Below are 21,058 nucleotides of genomic sequence, written 5' to 3' on the forward strand. Positions count from 1 at the left end.
ATGATGATGACGCCGCTAAGCAATGACATGTGTCTCATCAGCCAACAGCATAAATGAATAGTAATTGCCAGTTTGTGTTTTTTTCCAAAGAGTCTCGTCTTTTAGTTACTGCAGCCCAATCGTTCTCGCAACAAGGACCAACTGGGCTGACGTGAGAGTAGGTGGGCCGCCGTATCTCCATGGTCGCTAGTTCGCTTGCCGTCCAGTATAGCCTCAATGCCCGAGGCCGCCCCCTCCAGAGGGGACTGAGACCAGCGGAAACCGTCGACTGTGCCGAACGAGACGGTCAGTCATCCCACCACAAAGACCTCGTTGCCTACAGTATCTGTGGAGGAGGCGGGGCGATATGCGGGCAGCCCCCTCCCCTGGTGAGCTCTGTTACACGGTATGCATGCGAGGTAACAGTGAGGAACCAACTGTATAAAAGGGGGTTTGCCCTCCCGACCGTCAATTGAGTTGGAGTTGGAAATCAACTGATTCTTCTTCCCTTCATTCCGAAAAGACCTTCAAGAGACACCCCTTTTTACTTCCTTCTTCCTTCTTCCTGAGCCTTCTCAAGGAAAACAAGCCAGGTCAAGATGTCAGTCATCGGAGAAGAATACAAGAACGTCGCCACGCAGGGCATGAACGCCTACGCCGCGCCCTCGCTCTTCCAGCCTCACAAGGCCCGCCAGGCCATCCGGGACGCCCACGAGAAGAAGATCCCCCCGTTGATGTGCTACTATGCCGGCCTCAGCGCCCTTCCCATCACGCGGTTCCTGGCCCCCATGGGCTACGACGCCGTCTGGATCGACTGGGAGCACACTTCCTGCAACGTCGAGACCATGACATCGGTTTGTCACTCACTACATGGAGAGGGCAGACAAGAGGAGTCGGTGACAATAGCGCTGACCACCGCCTGTAGATGGTCCATGAAGCCATCTTCATGAGCCAGGGGCGCACCATCCCCTGGGTCCGGTAAGGGGTCCCCCTCTCACACGCCCGAGCACGACGGGAAGAGCTAGCACTGACATGGCATCACACAAGTGTCCCGGGCCACGACCACGCGGCCATCGGTTACGCGCTCGACGCTGGGGCCAGCATCGTGGTGCCGCAGGTCGAGACGGTGGAGGAGGCCAAGCACGTGCTGTCGTCGGCCAAGTACGGCACGAAGCAGCGGGGCACGAGGTCGGCGCCGCCGTTCCGGCTCATCCCGTTCCTCACGGACACGCCGTACGACCCGAGCCGCGACGTGCACAAGTGCCTCAACGACCAGGCGGCCGTCATGATCCAGATCGAGTCAGCCGAGGGCGTGCGCAACCTCGACGCGATCCTGACCGAGTGCCCGGACATCGACGTCGTGTGGTTCGGCACGCTCGACTGCCGCATCAGCATGAACCTCGAGGGCAAGATGGGCGGCATGGGCGCCGATGAGCCCGAGTGGCTCGAGATCTCCAAGCTCTTCTTCGACACCATCAACAAGCACGACAAGCCGTACGCCGGCTTCGCCTTCGCTGCGCCGCCGTACGGCAGCCCCGAGAAGATCAAGGAGGCGTCCAAGAGGATGAGCCTCATCGCCATGTCGGCCGACGTCATCCACCTCGGCGGGCTGGCGCAGGACCTCATGATTGCCCGGCAGGCGGTCGGGCCGGTGGGGCAAAAGAACGGCACAAATGGGGAGGGGGCCGAGGAGAAGGCCGAGAAGAAGGCCGAGGAGACGAACGGTAAGGAGTGAGAGGTGTCAAGTCACGACCGGTTGATGATGATCTGAGACCTCTACAGGTATACCGTCGAGGGGTAGAGAAGAGTAATAGACAGCTGCCGGCGATGCCACGATACGACAATGACGGATGACATTGTTCGTCCATGAGTGATTGGGCTGAATGAGGAGAAGGAGTACTGCCTTCTGTTACATGTATTGGCAGTCAGTCATACATCACCATCCGCATGTTGAATTCGAGAGTGCTTGTTGTTTTTGTCTGCCACAGAGCCAGCCTATTACTACCTTTCAGTCAAGCTTTTAAAGTATGGACCCAACCAAAGTCTTATAGAGTCGAATGGCATGACACACACAATTGAAGCTGGAACTTACTGTCCCCTCGAAAGACGTTCCGACGACACAAATACATACCCCTTTCGTCTGTGTCCTCGGCCACACTAACATCTTCTTTCCTCCCGCCAAGGGTGATTTGAGGAAGGTGGGTGGGTGGATTTCCTCCCTGTGGGCTGGCTCAATCTTTTGCTATTACGTGTAGGTGCCGCCGTTGGCATGGGCTCGAGAATGAGAGATGCGGCATGACGTTGGGGTGCTGCAGGCTGATTAATGTTAATGGCATCCGAGAGTGCCGGTAAGGCAGGACTGTTGATCGCGTCGTTTTCAACGCAACCTCTCACAGATGGCGCATGGTGCTGTATCGTGAAGAAGATGATAATAAATCGTTTGGTGAAATTGGTTGAACGTACGGCTCGCCTCCTCACACTTCGCTCTCTTGCTAACAATGATGGTGGTTGAAGGTATGCCGCGCCGGACCTGACAACGGCATCAGCATAAGCGAGCCCCAATAGATAATCCTCACTGCATCCCTGTGCATCCCAGACCCTCATCGTAATGGCTCCTCCTGTGAGTCACAAAGGAGCCCGAGAAACCCGACGACATGGAGGAGAGCTCAGCACGGGCTTAAACCGGGATACTCGCAAAACACACCATGCTCTATCTAGAACGCCACCAAAAGGGCAGCAATTGAACAACTTATGTTTTCAAGGACAATAAATAATATGACTCCTCGGAAATATTGCACCAGTCTTGTCCAGGTACGATTGGGCATCCCGCTGCTGCAGAATGTCTTCCGCATTGTTGCCGGTGGGCGGGTAAGTAGGTATTGCAGGGGTTCAGAAGTGATTAATAATGACAAGCGCAGTCAAAAACAAATCCCGCCACTGGCGGCGACTTTGCATCGTACAGCGTCGGGCACGTGACTTGATTTCTTTTCTATCGATAAGCAATCCCCCGCCGTCCTTGAATTTTTTTTTTGGGATGGGCATCCCACCTTCTCGCGATACCCCGCCATATACACTGAGAGCCCAATCCTCCCCCCCCCCCCCCCCCCCCCAAAGAGATAGAGCGTCAGTCTGTTGTTGCCCTCCGCTCACCCACCTGCCCCCAAACATCGACACGGAGAACAAAAGCACCAAGGGCACATCGAGAGAGAGCATATCACCATGTCGATGCACGCCACAATCCTCTGCTGCAACTGCGGCGCCCCCATCGACGGCACGACGGCCGCCGGTGCGCTCTGCTACGACTGCATCAAGTTGACCGTCGACATCTCCCAAGGCGTCCAGCGCGAGGCCACGCTCAACTTCTGCCGAGACTGCGACCGCTGGCTGCTTCCCCCCAGCAGTTGGGTCGTCGCCGCACCCGAGTCCCGCGAGCTGCTCGCCCTCTGCCTCAAGAAGCTCAAGGGCCTGAACAAGATCCGCATCATCGACGCCTCCTTTGTGTGGACGGAACCCCACTCGAGACGAGTCAAGGTCAAGATTACGATTCAGGACGAGGTCCAGACCGGCGTCCTCCTGCAGCAGGCCTTCGAGGCCATCTACATTGTCGCCTACCAGCAATGCCCCGACTGCGCAAAGTCGTACACAGCCAACGTGTGGCGCGCCTCGGTCCAGGTGCGCCAAAAGGTGCTGCACAAGAGGACCTTCCTCTTCCTCGAGCAGCTCATCATGAAGCACGGCGCGCACAGGGATACGCTCAACATCAAGGAGGCCAAGGACGGCATTGACTTCTTCTTCTCGGCGAGGAATCAGGCCGAGAAGTTTTGCGACTTCCTCAACTCGGTCGTGCCGTGCAAGGCCAAGAAGTCGCAGGAGCTCATTTCGCAGGACGTGCACACGTCGACAAAGTCGTTCAAGTTCACCTTCTCGGTCGAGCTGGTGCCCATCTGCCGTGACGACCTTGTCGCCATGCCCATCAAGCTGGCCAAAGCGTCCGGCAACATCTCGCCGCTGGTCATCTGCCACAAGATCGGGACGTCGGTATACCTCCTCGACCCAAACACCCTCCAGACGGCCGACATCAGCGCGGCCATCTACTGGCGCGCGCCATTCTACTCGCTCGCCGACGTCAAGCAGTTTGTCGAGTTTATCGTCATGGACATCGAGCCGACCAACATCACGAAGGGCAAGTGGCGGCTCGCCGAGGTACAGGTCGCGCGTGCGTCGGACCTGGGCGTTAACGACAAGACGTACTTTGCGAGGACGCACTTGGGCAACCTGCTGCACGCGGGTGACTCGGTGCTCGGCTACATGCTCACGGGCACCAACTTCAACAACGAGGAGTTCGACGCCATCGAAGCCTCGGGCGTATATGCCTCGACGATACCGGACGTCATGCTCGTCAAGAAGCACTACCCGAACCGGAGGAAGCACCGCAACCGCAACTGGAAGCTCAAGCGCATGAACAAGGACGAGGGCGAGCTGCTGCCCAAGAAGGCGGACCAGGACCGCATGAACGAGGACTACGAGCAGTTCCTCCGCGACGTCGAGGAGGACGACGAGCTCCGCGCAACAATGGCGCTCTACAAGGCCCAGCAGGCGGCCAAGGTCGACCCCGATGCGATGAGCATCGCCGAGACCGAAGACGGCGATGGTGTGCCGGGAGTGGACATGGATGAGCTCCTGGACGACATGGACGAGCTCCAGATCAAGGAATAAATGCATTCATTGTCCATCTTCAAACGGGCCAGGGGATGGGCATATGTGGTCTTGGTTGACGGGGAACATATATGTCGGTCCCAGGAGGGCCGGCCATTAAATTGAAAGTGGCCGTCTACGGTGACTCAGGAAGGAACTCGGGAGGGAGAGTTGTTTCTCTCGGGGTGTTTGCTGTGAGTAGTAGACGCTGAAGAACTGAAGGGAAAGGGTGCATCCATTCCCCCTTCTTTCTCCTTTTCCCTTTTTTTCTTTTTTCTTTCTTTTTCTTTTGCAAAACGGGATGGGACGGTTCATGAATGGTAACGGGCGTGTATGCATCGGATAAATACCTTGACGCCTCGAGAGAGAGAGCGTGGGAGAGGGAGAGATAGAGGGAAGAGTCTCGACTAAGCAAGAAGGAAAAGCGTTTTGTGTGTTTCGTGTCGTTGGAATCAGCATATAATACATACTTGGACCACCGCTTGGCTGATGCGTGTCTCCTGCCGTTCACCCGCCTCCGCCGTCGCCGCCTCCGCCGCCACCGGCATCACGGGCGCCGCCGGTCCGTCGGCGCCACTTACATAAGCAAGTAAGGCAGATGAAGGCAGTTAGTTATCAGTATCAAGTGTCATGTGTCGGCGTGCCCTATCGGCGATGCGGCCAAACTCTATATCCCATCTTCAAGTCAGCAGGGCTTACTCGTGTCTCCCGTCCGTTTGGAAGACCTTGGACCGCCTTCGTGTCGGTGCATGCGGGCGGCACGTCCCCTTGCAATGGGCACCCAAGGCCTCGACTCGACAGAAGACCCCCGCAGGCCCCCTGATCAATATTCACTCGACCTTCCTCAACTGAGCCCGGCGTCCGTGCCTCCTCCCGCCTTGGCCAGTGGCCGCACCGCGAGGCGGAAGGACGCTCGAGCGTCGCCGGCCGAACTCTTTCTGATCGCCGATTCCTGACCCTTCCATCCCCCCTGGGCTCCGATTTGGCAGCACTTACACCCACTCACACACATACACACGACCCTCAAACACAAGGCACACAACGCTCTTTGCCCCGCGGAGTCTTTCTCGGTCTCCATGGCCCGTGTCTCTGGGTTCCGGGGGTTGGTTTCGCGGACGGGAGGGTCCCCTGCGCGATGCTCCAGCACTGAACACTCCGAGGCTTCCCTCCCCATATTAGCTCTGCCCTCTCTACGATGTGCGCCCTCTCGACGACTACCGGGAGGAAGCCGAGGTCTTGTTTCAAGTTCACGAGTCCGACGAGTTCGCCTCCTGCCCCTTCCCCCCTCCTCGAGGGTCCTCAAACCACGCTCACTCCAATGTCAAAAGTGAGTTACCTAAGCCCTCCTTACTACTGCTTCAGATCTGGAAGCTACTGGTAGACTCGGGGCTAGAAACCAGGCTCAAACAGGCGCCGGCCGAGTCTCGTTCCCACGACACCTTCGCCCCACGACTCCATCTGTCCCCAGAACCCCCAGTTTCGAAACAGGCGCCGACCGAGTGAGTATCTTCCCTGTGTCTCCCTCGCCCCCCACCCCTTCTGTGTATGTTATGTAGACACCCTCCCTCCATCTCTCCAGACTTTCACTCTCAGACGCTCCCGCGCCCGCCCGTCCGCAACCCTGCCAGATGTTTTCTCCACACCCTCACCCCCCCCCTCCTCCTGAGGTAAGTCACCACCCTCACGACCTCGCAAGGCATACAGGTATGAGACGGGGTAGGGGAGTGAGGAAGGGAGGGGGGGGGTGGTGGTGTTTCCTCCTGATTCCTGGGGAGGATGAGGGACGGCCCAACAGGCTAGGGCAGGTATGGCATGACCCCTCGGCGCCGCATGGTCTTGAGAACATATGGCGGAGTCCGGCGGGCTGAGTGCGGGACTTTGGCGGAGGAGGAGCAGCAGGAGAGCCGGCGTGTGCGGCATTATTGCGGTGTGCGATGCGTTTTGTCTTTCGACCATGCCGAATCGAGCCTGCTGCCATCCGATCGAGATGCCCTACACGGACACATAATGTGCGCCCGTCCAGCCGCCCCCGTCGCCCCCGCCGCCCTTTCTCGATCATTGTCGATGTCGGGAAAGAGGTCGCGATGGGCGACGCGACCTGGCGATGGTCGTTGTATTCTCTCGCTGGCTTGGCGGCGGCGCGTCCTCGCCACGGTGTCCTGGGGGGTTAGGCGGCGTCGGGTTGTTGTGACTTATGTGTGTGAGCCTGGCGGTCATGTTGATGATGACGATCATGGGTTTGATCTTTTTTCTTTTGATTCCCCGTGTCCGCGGAGGTTCATGTGTTCCAGGTATGCATGGCACGCCATGACTGGTTTTGTTTTCTGTGAGAGTGTGCTGTAAGTCAAGAGACTCGTGTGTCGTCGGCTTGTCGGGGCATTACCGCGTAACACGTGTGGTGGTCTACGATCGTGGGGGGGGGGGGGGGGGGGGTGAGGGGGATTGTGTCGCATCCGCATCTGCATCGCCGTTGTGTCCATGGGCAAACGGTGAATCCTCAGGGTCGACTGAAGCGTCTCAAAGACAAACCCGACAACACTAGCACGGAGCGGGTAACGCAAAGGGGTCCGCGATGTCCACGTCGAGCTATCGCCCGGGTATTTTGACAGCTTATTTCGAAGACCACCTTTTCGTCCGTACCTACCTAGTCAAGGTAACGGGGACTGATGATGGCGACATCATCGCCTTCATGCCAAGCTGGCGGTCCGTTACACGGAAGCGAAAGAAGATGATGGTGGTGGTGGTGATGACAGCATTCGCACTCGCTTCGACGCACTGCATGACATTGCTTGACAGCTCGAGGTTCTTTTCTTGTTTTGAATGCTACCCGTATTACGGATGATGGATGGCATCACGTCGTCCAGTGTGTGATGCGCAACTCTCTTTTCCTCCGCTTCCTCCGGGTTTCCGAGTGCGAATGGCGGAGAGTGCGGATAGCATCGTCTGTTCCTTCCAAGAGGCGGGGGGGGGGGCAACGGAACGTCATATCCCATCGTCGCCATTCGTGCCAAGCCATCATATTTCGCAATTTCTCAAGCCTGCCATTGCGCAAGAAATGGTTGTGTTGGTCCGAAAAGGCTTTGCACTCGACGTCTTGGCGGACCTGGCCACGGATGCAACCATGTCCCGTTGCGTACAAACCCCGCGAACTCGCACACGCACGCCCTCCCGAAGATACCGGCGCAGGGGAACCTTTTTCGTCCTGTCGTTTGTGGTGTTTTGACTATGCTCCTTTCCATTGACAACTGCAACGGCACCTGTGTAAAAAAGAAAAGAAAGAAAACAAAGGGGGTGGGTGCGTAGCATACGTACACGCGCTACACCCCTCCTTGCTTAGAAGATTTTCCCGAGCACCCGCGCCACATCTCCGGCCGGTTTGCCGCCCGAGGAAGCGTCGCCCTTCCTGTCCGCCAAGGGTATCTGCTTGAACACCGTCCGCCTCTTGTCCGGCTGGGCGCCCGTGTCCGTGCCTGCCGCCGCGCCCGAGCCCGAAGCGGGCCCCTCCCCGTCCGCCTTGTCCTCCCCCTGCTTCCCGCCGCGCTTCGCCTTGGTCGCCGCGATGCCGTCCAGCACGCGCGCCCTCTCGACGTTGCGCACAAACTCCTTGTTCTCCTTGCCGGCCTTGCTGATCTCGGCCCGCATCCTGCTCGTCCGCTCGGCGTTCTCGGCGGCGATCTGCTCCGTGAGGTGGTGCCACTTGAAGCCCTTGAGGTACTTGAGCGTCCAGATGTCGTCGTGGTAGTAGCTACCCTTCTTGCCGCCAATCGTCCGGGCGTTGAGCAGCTCGCACGCGGCCTTGGCGTCGCGCTTGCGCAGGAACTCGACCCAGCCCTCCGTGTATGACTTCTTCTTGTTGCCGCCGTTCTTGACGCGCCGCGCGTGCGCCGCCGGGTCCTCGGGCGCGAGGAAGATGCGGTTGATGCGGCCGTAGGGCTCAAGCAGCGACCGCAGCTTCTGCGGCTTCATGAAGGGCGGGATGCGCGAGATGTAAACGACGCCCGACTTCTTGACGGCCTCCTCCGTCGCGACGAGGTTCTTTTTCGTCAGGGGCTTGGAGATATCCGGGAGGTCCAGGCCCGTCGTAGTTTTTGACTTTTTCTTGCTCGACGTCGAGGCCTCGGCGCCGTCGTCCGCGTCTCCGTCTCCGTCCTCGTCGCCTGATGCGCCGTCGTCCGTCTTAGAGACGTCATGCGCCTCCTCGTCGCTAAAGTCGTCCTCGTCCTCGCTGTCGACCTTGCGCCTCTTGGCGCTGCGGCCACCCTTGCGCAGCTCCTCGGCCTCCGAGTCGTAGCCCCGGTCGAGGTCGTCTTCGCTGTCGTCCGCCTCGAGGAACTTGTTCCGCTTTTCGGGGGCCATAATGGCGATATTGGGGGGGGCGTGTGTAGTCGGTTATGAGATATGATCTCAAGGCCCTGATTTGATTTAGTCAGGCCGTCTTTCGGCGGTATCAGCCCCGTTCGTCAAGCGTAGAGCGTGTGTCGTGAAAGGTAGTTACATATGCAGATGTTGATGCATCCTGTGGACGAAAGGCCGCCGTTAGCACTTTGCAAAGTTTTAGTGGGGCCTAACGCAAAGGCCGACAGCCGAACGCCTTATCGCGATTGATTACCTCATCATCTCCCGTACCGCGCTTATCTCGGTGCGCGGGTGCGTAACGCGCCGTAACCCCTCCACGTCGTTCGTTGCCCCTCTGCCCCTCAGTGAGTGACGAGTGACGACGATTCATGTACCAATCGCAAAGGGGGTGGAGAGGATATCTAAGCCGTGAAGTGCCCTCTTGATCCATCGCAGAGGTCTCAACCACTTCTCTCACCTGTTGCTTCATCTTATAATCATTACCTGCTGCACGCCGTCAAGATGTCCGTCGAAGTCCTCAAGACCATTTCCCCCACGACCAATGAGCCCATCATTACCCGCAACGGCGTCTCCCAGGCCGACTTAGATGAGCTTCCCAACACCGCCACCAAGGCCTTCGAGTCTTGGAGCAAGACCTCCCTGGCCGACCGCCAGGCCATCGTCAAGAAGGCGCTGAATCTTCTGCTCGAGAAGAAGGATGAGCTCGCCGAGGAGCTCACCGTCCAGATGGGCCGCCCCATTGCCTACACCGGCGTCGAGGTCGCCACCGCGGTGAAGCGCGGCGAGTACCTCCTCAAGATCAGCGATGAGGTGCTCAAGGACACCGACGGCGAGCCGGAGAAGGGCTTCAAGCGCTTCATCCGCAAGGTCCCCGTTGGTCCGGTCCTCGTTCTCTTCGCGTGGAATGTGAGTTGTCTTCCCTTCAACCTCCCTTTCCCTTATCTGCGTGGTCTGGCGCGCACGGGGCTTTAGCAGCGGTAGCAGCAGCAGCAGCAGCAGCATGGACATTGCTCCTTGCGCTGTGAGACATGCCACACCGCCGCGATACCCCTGACTCTGGCTGACATGACACTCGCTCCCCAGTACCCTTACCTCATCTTGGTGAACTCACTCATTCCTGCCCTGTTGGCGGGTAACACCGTCATCTTGAAGCCGTCGCCGCAGACGCCCACGATCGTCGAGCACGTGGCCAAGGTGTTTGAGGCGGCCGGCCTCCCAGCTGGCGTGCTGCAGTACTTCCATTGCGGCTCCCCCATCATGATCGAGTCCATCGTCCGCAACCCCAAGGTGAAGCTCGTCGCTTTCACTGGCTCCGTGGCCGGCGGCCTCGCAGTGCAGCAGGCGGCGTCGGACCGCGTCGTCAACGTCGGGCTCGAGCTCGGCGGCAAGGACCCGGCCTACATCCGCGACGACGTCGACATCGACTGGGCCGCGGCCGAGATCGTCGACGGCGCCGTCTTCAACTCGGGCCAGAGCTGCTGCTCGGTCGAGCGCGTGTACGTGGCCGACAAGATCCACGACGCCTTTGTTGCGGCCGTCCAGAAGGTTCTCGAGGGGTACAAGCTGGGAGACCCTTTCGACAAGGGCACGCACGTCGGGCCCGTCATCTCGAAGCGGTCCAAGGAGGCGATCGAGTCGCACATCCAGGACGCCATCGCCAAGGGCGCCACCGACGCAACCCCCGCCAACGAGTCCTTCAACAACCCGCCGCCCAAGGGCAACTTCGTTAAGCCCACGCTGCTGACCGGCGTCGACCACTCCATGACGGTCATGACGGAGGAGACGTTTGGGCCCGTCATCCCCGTCCAGCGCGTCAAGAGTGACGACGAGGCTGTCCAGCTCATGAATGACAGCGAGTTTGGCCTGACGGCCAGCATTTGGACCAAGGACACGGACCAGGGCTACGCGCTCGCGGACCAAGTGGAGGCGGGAACCGTCTTCGTGAACCGCTGCGACTATCCCAGCCCTGTAAGTCATTCACTCACTCACTCACTCACTCACACATGTGCCACATCTTTGCCCTGAGGATCGTCCGATCTGTGCCCTTCCGCTCCGATCGCCCTCCGTAGTTTTGAACCACGGCCCCCCTCCCCTCCGTCTTTTTCTTTTACCCTCAGTCCGAAACCGCGCCGTTCGCCCACATCTAGCAAGCCTGTTGGGCACCACGCGGCATGTGTAGGCAATGGGCGCACGTTTTCTGCCTACCGCTGCTGCGTGTGCCTGCCTCCTGCCCTTTTGCCCAACTGCCGGTTCAAGATCTACTTGTCTCTCCAAGCCCCCCCCCCCTCAAAAGCCATCAAGCCATCAAGCCATATCATCACCTCCCTCAATCAACTCTCGGCGCTGACAGCCCTTTTAGGACCTGGCGTGGACCGGGTGGAAGAACTCGGGCAAGGGGCAGACCCTCAGCCGCTTCGGCTTCGACCAGTTCGTCAAGCTCAAGAGCTACCACCTTAAGGACTACCCCAAATGAGCGGCTTAGCACGAGGCGTCTCGCGAGCCGACACAGCGGCGAGCATGCGCCCCGGATGTTGCCGGCACCTTTCTTGTCATTCTCTGAGGACTAAGCAGACGGAAGAACTGGTAAATTCGAAGTGGCCTAGAGCTGTGGCAGGATGATTGGGTGTCCGCCCCCCCCCCCCCCCCCCCCCCCCCCCCTGCTTGTTTGAGAGAGAGAGGAGGAACTTGCCGGACGGGTGGCGGTACTGCCGCATACCTGTCCCTAACGCCTCTGAGGAAACCCGGGCCAGGGCACGGTTGGAGAGTTCTTGTTTCGCCTTGACACGAGCCCACATCGAGGACAGCGTCCCTTCACCGCACGGGCAGCAGCCGCTGGTTCCCGTAGCTTGTGGTCCTTTCCCTTATCGGCCTGCTATGTGGACGGGGCCGAGGAGCACAGGCAGAGAGATGTGTGCCTGTGTGGGCTCGAGTAAGGCGGGATCGAAGATGGGAGCACACCCCACGACGGTGTGTGCACGCGAGCATGATGATGTTTTGTTTTGTTCTTAATGAAATCACAATATACCTCTTCCCCCCGATCCATACCCTCTCCTAGCGGGCCCTAGGTGTAGAAGTGGCAGATCGGCTCGCTCGTCGAATACCTTGCGAAGGCAGTGAATGGATCAATGCCCTGAGATCAAGCCCCTGACGTCGACGGCAAGGCCAGTGTCAACTTCACGTCAACGGCGTTGTCGCGCTCAGATGGCGCATGCCAAACGCATTGCAAGACGGGCGGTGCGGTGCCTCGTCCACGTCTCCGACAGGCTTCCATGTCCACCCCCTCCCCTTCCAAAGCAAAGCAAAGCAAAGCAAAGCAAAGCAAAGCAAAGCAACCCTTCCCGTGTTTCGAGTCGGCCGCGCTCAGGGAACGGCCATAGGCCGCGATTAATCCTGTCTCGAAAGTGGATACACCCGAAAGCAATGCCCTGAGTGGATGGTTTTTGTGACAAAGCGGTTGAGAAGTTTGTTTTTGGATGGGATGTGGAATGTGGAATGCTTGGGGCCGCGTCCCTGGGCGCTGCTGTGCTGTCTGTTGTACTGGGTCGTGCGTTTCCAGGCCGTGTGTGCGCTTGTGTAAGTGAGCGTGTGGGAGGCGTGCGTGCGAAAAGAGTCATATTCCCTGCGCCAAATTTGGTCACAAAATCAGAAACAGAAATTAAGGTCTTCCCGCGAGACGTCGTCTCGTTTTCGCTACAGCAGGCTACCCTCTGCTTTTTCCTCGTCCTCCCCGATATCCTCATGAGATGAACGGCGAAAAGTCAAGTGGAAACCGAGTGGTTGTAAACCCCCCCTCCCCCCCAAAAAAACAACAAGAAGAAGGGTTGCATAGTTTGCAGGACGAGTTGCAGGCTAAGTATCAGAACGTCATATAGGACCCTTGAAACCCGGGACAGCGGAATGCGAGAAGGTTCGGTGGTGATAAGCTCTTTTTCAGGAGGCGTTTTTCCTGCGTGGGTGGTCCTCCTTCGGAAGCAGACACCAGACACTGTCAGGAAGTAACTTGACACACTTGACACAGCAACGCCGGGTGTTGCAAAACCAGCGATACATTTGACGCACTGGAATTAGAATTAACCAGAAACATGTCAACGTGGTTTGTCGATAGAGGCACAAAGGGGGGAGGACGAGGGGTTTGAGGGTCTGCAAGCAGTCTCGCTCTCTCCTTCCGATTCGTGCGAGACATCATCCTGCTGCAAACCATGTCAAGACTTTTGACGGGCCGTGACAGTACGGTTTTGGCCATGGGGGGAGCAAAGTTGGGCGAAGTCCCGGACATGACTACCTTGGTTTCGGGCGAGTGACGCATTGCTGCATTGGGAACATCTCTAGAACTCACGTTTTACGGGCGTACAATCTCGCAGGTTCTCGTGTTTGGCGAATATGGGAATGGCAGCAGAATGCATGTATGAGGTTCCCGCCTCTCATTGGAGGGACTCGGCAGGTCCGAACAATGCTCTCGTCGAGAACACCAATAGATCCCTTCGTCAGCTTGCAGAGAGTCTTCGTTTCAGCAGGTACAACGAATTTCTCTGTTCCGCGCCACAAAAACCGTCGACGCAAACGGAGAGGAAAGTGGTTGAGAGCCGACGGGTGAGGAGGCGACTGTCGGCCGCTGAAGAATGAGGGTAAAAGAAACTAAGGGCGATGGGGAGGAAGAGAGGCAACCCGAGGAACGTCTCGGCGAGATTGCCGTTGTTACGGACAAAATCACATCGGTCGTAAGAGAGGGCTGCTTGTTTCCGTTGAGGTCCCGCGACTCCGCCTCGACGTTGGACTCTTGAAACCATCCGCAAACGGAATATCGTGATGGCTTGGTGGTGTAGGTGAAGCCGCGCGCCGTGGGTAGCGTACGATGCATCTCCCAATGAGGGGAAGGGGACACCTCGACGAGGTGTTGGTGAACTCGAATAAAGCCAGGAACAACTGCCGTGCTCAGCCATTTCCAAGCCACGATCGAGAGAGAGGGAGCCGCCCGCGGTGGTGACTGCGGCGTGTTATCAGGCCTCTGTGCGTCCGCAGGCGGGCAGGTCGATCTGCCTCCCGTCGGCGGATTAGATGCATCGGGACGAGGAAGGGCCGTGGTGTAGTCGTGCGCACGACCTCTGCCCAATCCCACGGCACGCTAAGGCAAGCCACACAAGGCCTGACAGCCGAGTCCGGCGATTTGGAGAGATGGGGGGGGGGGGAGTGGCAGAGCGAGTCTGGAGGACTGCCAGGACTGGTTGTGCGTGGGAGTCAGGGCAGCCACCAAAGCCCGTGCACGGGGTGTAGCAGCGCGGGAAGGGTGGGTCCTGTGCATCCATTGGCTACTACAAGCGCCACATGCCAATATCCACTTGTAGCGTGCGTACCTCCACCCACTGGACCTTCCTTCCCAAACCACAAGAGCCTCTATCACCTACAGGCCACCTGCCACCTCCCTCTTCTCTGGCGCCTCCCAGATCTGGCGATGGCCTCCAGGACCGCACATCCGCAGCCACCCGGATCTTAGGAGGAAGGAGGACGACGCAGAAAGGCTTACATAAGCCCATCCAGCTGCCCTCAAGTGCAAGTTACCTCCTCCAGTAGACTAGCTTGAGAGATTGCAGGGTTTGCAGACACTCACCACGCTCACATCACGAATAGTATACACCCCCCCGAGAACCCACTTCCTCGGCCGTAACTAAACTGCCCAGTCTGCCAGTGGACCCCTCCGCTCACGGAAAACCGTGCCTCCGTGACGCCCAAAAAGCCTCTGCCGCTCGTGCGTGCCGGCGGCAGCCTTCGCGTCCTGTCCAATGAGACGGCGCAAGGTCCCTTTTCTTCTTTCCCCCTCTCATCGAGGCCGGCGTGCACGGCGTCGACGTTGATCTGCGGACTGAAGACTGAAGACTGAAGACTGCAGTGCTGTTGCTACCATAGCCGGCGCCGCCTCCGCCTCGTAGGCTCTTCCCTCAGCAGGCACTGGCAGGCATTGATCTGCCTTGCTCCGGGCGTGTGTTTACCTGGTCAGTTTTTTCTGATGAGCCTGGGCGGCTGGACCAGGATGGATACCCTTGACCATTGCAACACCTTGCTTGCACCCTTTGGAGTGGGGGCTATGTTGAATCGGGAGAGTCTATTTGATGGGTTAAATTAGTCGGGGAGAGATGGTACGGCGAAACAAGCAAACATGGCGAAACGACTACTGCCCAAGCTACTGCGGAGGGACGACAGGCATCACGATCCTTTCCCGCGACGATCTCCCATTACAGACGTGCTTGACGAGCTGCAGCCATGCTGGCTCTCAGCTTGGGTTGGGGGAGAGACGCAATTAGCGAATCTGCAGCAGGGCGACTTGGCGGTCGCGGACAGGCATCCGGTTCCAAATCAATAATTCATATTGCTTCTCTTGATTATCGTCATCAATCAATCATAAAGCCAATTTATCCATCCATCGATCTGTCATGGCTGTCTCGCCAGGTATTTCCCTTGCGGTCCCGCCAGCCCGGAACCTGCGGGAGGCAACCATGCAAGACAGAAGTGTCTTGCGTCCCAGCGACAGCACGCTGCAAAGCCTATGCAGGCTAGGGGAAATGAAATGAAGATCTGCCTTGATCTCTCTCATTTCTTCCAAATGCTCTCGAGTCTATTTTTCTTAACTGCCGTCCCAAGAAACGAGGGGGCAAAACCCTCTGCCCCTCCAGTATTAGGCTTACGCTGCTACAAGCCCCCGGTATAGACTGGCCAAGCCCTCTCTCAAACATGTCCAAATGCGAAGACAGAAAAACCTTGACCGGCCTAAACGGGGCTTGGCGCGTCCCTCATAGTCGCTGCATTAGTCAGTTAGTTCGACATTGGCTTTCCTACCGCGTCGTCGTCGGCGGCGGCAAGGCGGCTTCAACGCTGGCCTTGGCTCGCAGTGCTTGTTTTTTTTTCTGCTCCCAGCCTGCGTGTGCGTCTCTCTCTCTCTCAGAGGGTGCAAAGGAACCCAAGGGCCCTGCTGCGATACTTGGCATCTGAGCTGGGGGGTGGGCTATTGAGTCTGTACTCATGCACCTTACCTCCCCTTGGCACCACTTGGCTAGGTGTTCATTTTAGATTGAGCCTCGAAATCCGCAGGTGCTGGTGAAGGGCTGACGACGAAGATGTCCGTCCCTTGGACCCCAAAGGAATGAATGCCTGGCGCATGTAATGCCCAATTCCAGGGGGGGTTGAAGTCTAAGTAATCGAATCCAATCAATTTCCCAGGGTCGTTTGACCATTGTCACAGGGGTTTCTCTTTTCGTATTCCAGCCAGCCGGGTTGAGGGAGATAGAGAAAGATACGTCAAACCCAACGCTGCTGAAGAACAAACTCAAAAGAGCAGATGCCACGCTGTTCGACACGGCGGTGCCCGGATGAGCGGGAGAATGGACGCAGCAGTGACAGTCGGAGTTTGGGAAGAAGAATGCATTCCCGCTACGCCTGACCAAGCCCGACCTGGCAAGGCCAGAGAGAAAGGGCACAACGCCGACAAGGCTGCAACGCTACCGCTGCATGCCGTACCTACTGCAACCCGGTCGTTCACGCAGACTGTCCGTGGTGGACTCGTGCTACATACAACCTGCGACACGTGCGGCCTGTCTTGCCTGTCTTGACAACCTCGCGATCACGATGCCGATAGCGATGCCGAATTGCAACCTCCCCCCATGAGTGATGCCCGAGAAGGAAAGAGAAGTAGAAGGAAAACCTACGGTTAACAGCCTCCCCCGGCTTAGTGTAGCTCGTCATCATGCGGCGTCCGCCGAGGCGCCTCTCCCAGCTTCTCTAAGCATTGTAGATATCTGTCATCACAGGAGTCAGTAATTACACCTCCCTCCTGCAGGCACTCTGCGTGCCCAATACGACTCGACGTGCCGTACGTGCTTTAACAGAGCATCCCGGCACCTACGTGGTATGTGTGTGGATACCGCAGCTTGCCGGGGGGGGGGGGGGGCGTAAATTCTTCTCTCTCTCTCGCTCTGCAGCCCATCATCGCCCACCGCCGGCCCCCACGGGCCACTGAATAGCCCCTACGACTCCGACCATCTGGGTACAGGCTACAGGTTACAGGCCACCCACTTACACGCGGGCGGGAGGCGCAGTTGCGAGATTATCCAGGCCGCGCACATCGCCCACAGGGGTCGACGATCACGCCGGTTGGTCCCTTGCAGCCGAGAGATCTTCACGCGGGGGAGAGAGAGGAGGCAGAAGTGACTTGCGTGACTGGCAGACTGGGCTGGGTGGGAGAGAGTGAGATTTCCCATGATGCACGGTACCGCCGTGAAGCTCGGCGATGTGGCCCATGTCTGCAATTTCCCAAACTCGTCTTGCCTTTCCCAATACGGTATGCGTACGTGATATCTGTCAACCGCCTCCCCCGGACAGCTGCTGGAAGAGGGATACAGTCGTGCAGGGTCGCCATTGGGTGTCGATGCCAAATCACAGGGGGAGGGGGTGACAACACCCAGACCGGCTCGCGCGCTCGCGGACGCCCGTATGACGACGCGCCTGAGCAAAAGCGCTCGCTCTCAACGTCTCTGCTTGTATGCGCGCGTGCTTTACGCGGACGAGAGCATCATGAGGCACGGCCGAGAGTGCGGTATCGCAGCTTCCGTCCTGCACGCCGCCAACAAGCGTTGCGTTGGCGGTGCGTTCGAGTCCGCGCCCGTCCGACGGCGTCCGGCATCCCATCCCATCGCACATCCTACCCATGAGAATTCCCCGACTGTTACAAGGTCGCTGCGTCTACCACCCACCCAAAACCATGAAACATGGTCCCAAGGAGGGTTTTTGTTTTTACCCTGGGGGGGGCCGCGCCGAGTTTCAGAGTCCGCGGCTTCCTCAGCCTGCCTGCCTGCTTTATGGTATGTGACAGTGAGTGAGTGAGTGTATGGGTGGGGAGTCCTGCCGTCCGTTCCCAGATGCTTCTCGATCCGAACTCTCTCGACCCAGCATGCCAACCAAAGGCTGCCATAAGGCGGCGACGGCGACGGCGACGGCGACGATGACGGACCGCGTCTACACGTTTGATTGGCGAGGTTCCCGAAGGTCCCCGATCAAACAACACACACTCTCTCAATCTCGATCCAATCACGGAGTCGGAATCGAAACTGACGAAATTGTGTCAAACCCTTCGCTTTCGGCCTAACTTGCCCATCTCCCATTGTCATCTTCCGGGCACTCTCGCTCGCTCGCTCACTCTCCTACTTCCTTACTCACTCTCCCACTTCCTTACTCACTCTCTTGATTACTTAGTCTCTTGATTACTTACTCACTCATCCTGCTTGCTCACCTCACCAGTCCCATCATCGGAACCAGTGTCTGCCCAATCAAGAAACCAAGCATTTTGTCTCATGAATCCGCATTTAGAATTTTGGCATCCAACACACCCCCGACCCCACCACCCCACCCCCGGCCCTTTGATCGACTCGTCCTCTACTTTACGTCCGTTGCAATGGAGATACACCCCCTCCCAATGCCATCTCTACTTACCTCTGAACTCTCTTTCCCATCGCCCTACACCAGTCCACCTAACCTTGTTTTCGTACTCCGTGGCGCCCGTCGGCCGACGGACGGACGCTTCTTTCTTTTTGCGATGGCATGCGTGCGTTATGTGTGTGGGTATGGGTGTTGTTTCTGAAGACGGCAGTTACAAACCCACCCCTCCACCCTCTCCCTCCAAACATACCCACCCCCTCCCCGACCACTTACTCTCTCTCTCTCTCTCTCTCTCTCTCTGTACGGTGTACGCCCCGTCGCATGATCCCCAGATGCTTTTGGGATGAAGCCCAAAGGGAGAGGGGGGGCAGAGCGACGACGGGGAGGATAGTGAAGAAGGAGGGGGCGTGTGTTCGTTCCCGGGGACGTACGCACGCCACGCCCTCCCCGATTGCTGCCGCGCACGTCTTCTGGGAACCCAGAACTTGGCTTTCTGCTGCACACCACCATACGGTTGTTCTGCCTGCCTAGGGGCGTGTACGTCTGTCTCTCCGCCGGTCTGGGAAACTGGATATATGAGTTTGGTCATTCCCACATCCTCATCCACCATCTTTTCTTATTCCAAACAGCAATCTCCAACAACTCATCCACCTTGACCCAACACCTCACTCACTCACATACACACACACCCTCTTCCCAAGCTATTCCTTCAGGGCTGAGCCGCGAAGGATACACGAGAACAGGGAGGTAGACCCGACAACCGAAGAGCTGGAAGAAAAAGCAAGCAAAAGCAAGGCAAGGGCAGACAAGGGGGGCAAATGCACACTCGCAACCACGACCTCGAACGAGACAATTGAAGGAGATATATCAGAGCTCTGTCTCTCCCACCATCGACTACCGATCTTTTGTTCAAGAGATCAACAACAACAATCATTCTCCCTTTGAACAATACTCCTTTTTTCTCACCCATCCCTGTGTATGACCGCGGCGCTGGTTCAAACACAAAACAAACAAAACAACATCGCCATCAGCTATAATACCATCAACCGTCCCATCACCATCAGCCACTTCATCACCAACAACAATCCTCATACTCTCTCACACACACACAACCCAGCCACAATGCAGCACGACGCAGCCATGCACTCCAACGACGGCTTCAAGGTCTTCATCAACAAGATGATCCGCCGCAACAGGAAGGAGGCCAAGAGGGGCATGGAGATCTCCGCCCCCTTCAACTTCCAAAAATGCAACCTCGACATCGCCGGCATCAGCGCAGATGAGTAAGTTCTTCCTCCACACACACACACACACACACACCATCTTCTCATGGGCACTTTTCACTAACTCATCTCCCAGAATCGCCATGCTCAAGGAACAAGCAGTCGCCAGCCGTATCGGCATCGCCGACTTCGACTCCGACTACCCCATTCGCCCGCTCTTCTCCATTCAGCCCGTCATGTCCAGTGCCTCCATCTCGACCCTCCGCAGCTCCTACAGCAGCTGATCGGCTCGCCTCACCCTCTCAACTCCTCCAATCTTCTTTGTCAACAAAACCAAACCACTATTACCGTAATGAGAGCTGGACTTAATGGGAGCCGTCTGCGATTTGGGGTCACCCAGGCCGGTGCTGGACTCACGAGAAATCTGCATGGCACTGTAGAGCGAAAAGAAAAAGCATTTTGAGCGATGCATGGGAGGGGTACTATGATGCCTTCGACATTTATTGGGATCAATTTTAAAAGCAAGCAAGCAAGCGACGGCGTTTTCGGGACAGGGAACCCACAGCGGCGACGACAGTCGCACGCAATTTTCTTTTACGTTTTGTTTCGAGATTTGCATTGTCTGAGAGACAAGAATCGATACCAGGGAATGAGCACGCGGAGGAAGGAGGCTGCATCGCAAAAAAGCTGATATGCATCGCCGAGGACGGAAGAAAGCAAGATAGCAAGGAGGGGGCAAGACCCCGAAGCTCCTCAGAAGAAATCAAACAAATGAATAAAAATTCAAACATCATCAAACCATCTGTTTCCCTCTCCTCCCCCGCCAGTGCCCGAAACCAGACGTGAGAACAGGCTGCAAGCGTCGAGGGTTTCCAGCCCTTGCCAGTTCCAGCTCGTGGCAGGTCCAGCCCTTGCTCGGGCTTTTCAGCCCTGCGGTATCGGTATAATCTGTAAGCGTCTTGCTGCCTGAGTGACCCGTCCTTTGTCCGACGTGCTCCGATGCCCCCCCCTTCTCGGAGCCGCATGCTAACTCCGCATTCGTAGCTGGGAACCGAACTGTTGCAAACGACGGGCGTCGTAATGCTGCGTAATGATGCGCAGGAGACGTCGTCTCCCCCTGATGCTTGTGGCGGCAACTGCACGCACTCGCGGCTGTATGTATGTACGCTGCGCCCCACGTGTCTGTTGTGGAAGTGAAAGCGTGAGGTCGGAGCTGGGTATCGACTGGGTACGGGCGTCGATCCTCCACAATCCACACCGAGCCGACATCCCTCGGTGACAGACGGAGGGAGGCGAAATTCCCGGACAGGTGTGGGTCGCAGCGCATCAGCGGGCTGAGTAAGCCGACAAACCCGGGAAACCCCTTCCCCTTGGCCGGGATCGTG

General features: G+C 57.7%; 6 protein-coding genes across 6 annotated transcripts; 5 read left to right on the forward strand and 1 right to left on the reverse strand.

Moving 5' to 3' along the window:
* Positions 1-578: 578 nt before the first annotated feature.
* Positions 579-1,714, forward strand: CH63R_04900 (HpcH/HpaI aldolase/citrate lyase family protein; the record flags this gene model as incomplete). Its single annotated transcript, XM_018299875.1, has 3 exons — positions 579-833; positions 905-957; positions 1,027-1,714. The coding sequence occupies 3 exons, from the start codon at positions 579-581 to the stop codon at positions 1,712-1,714; spliced, it is 996 nt and encodes a 331-aa protein (XP_018161121.1).
* A 1,484-nt stretch (positions 1,715-3,198) lies between these two features.
* CH63R_04901 (NMD3 family protein) lies at positions 3,199-4,695 on the forward strand (the record flags this gene model as incomplete). The annotated part of the gene is made up of 1 exon (XM_018299876.1): positions 3,199-4,695. The coding sequence occupies one exon, from the start codon at positions 3,199-3,201 to the stop codon at positions 4,693-4,695; it is 1,497 nt and encodes a 498-aa protein (XP_018161122.1).
* A 752-nt stretch (positions 4,696-5,447) lies between these two features.
* On the forward strand, positions 5,448-5,630 carry CH63R_04902 (uncharacterized protein; the record flags this gene model as incomplete). The annotated part of the gene is made up of 1 exon (XM_018299877.1): positions 5,448-5,630. The coding sequence occupies one exon, from the start codon at positions 5,448-5,450 to the stop codon at positions 5,628-5,630; it is 183 nt and encodes a 60-aa protein (XP_018161123.1).
* A 2,377-nt stretch (positions 5,631-8,007) lies between these two features.
* Positions 8,008-9,030, reverse strand: CH63R_04903 (RNA recognition domain-containing protein; the record flags this gene model as incomplete). The annotated part of the gene is made up of 1 exon (XM_018299878.1): positions 8,008-9,030. One exon carries the CDS (start codon positions 9,028-9,030, stop codon positions 8,008-8,010), a length of 1,023 nt encoding a protein of 340 aa, XP_018161124.1.
* A 501-nt stretch (positions 9,031-9,531) lies between these two features.
* On the forward strand, positions 9,532-11,503 carry CH63R_04904 (Aldehyde dehydrogenase; the record flags this gene model as incomplete). Its single annotated transcript, XM_018299879.1, has 3 exons — positions 9,532-9,936; positions 10,114-10,998; positions 11,390-11,503. 3 exons carry the CDS (start codon positions 9,532-9,534, stop codon positions 11,501-11,503), a joined length of 1,404 nt encoding a protein of 467 aa, XP_018161125.1.
* Positions 11,504-19,428: 7,925 nt separating this feature from the next.
* On the forward strand, positions 19,429-19,957 carry CH63R_04905 (uncharacterized protein; the record flags this gene model as incomplete). The annotated part of the gene is made up of 2 exons (XM_018299880.1): positions 19,429-19,733; positions 19,810-19,957. 2 exons carry the CDS (start codon positions 19,429-19,431, stop codon positions 19,955-19,957), a joined length of 453 nt encoding a protein of 150 aa, XP_018161126.1.
* Between the last annotated feature and the right edge of the window lie 1,101 nt (positions 19,958-21,058).

The sequence above is a fragment of the Colletotrichum higginsianum genome, chromosome 3 (assembly GCF_001672515.1).
Source record: "Colletotrichum higginsianum IMI 349063 chromosome 3, whole genome shotgun sequence".
Lineage (NCBI taxonomy): Eukaryota > Fungi > Ascomycota > Sordariomycetes > Glomerellales > Glomerellaceae > Colletotrichum > Colletotrichum higginsianum.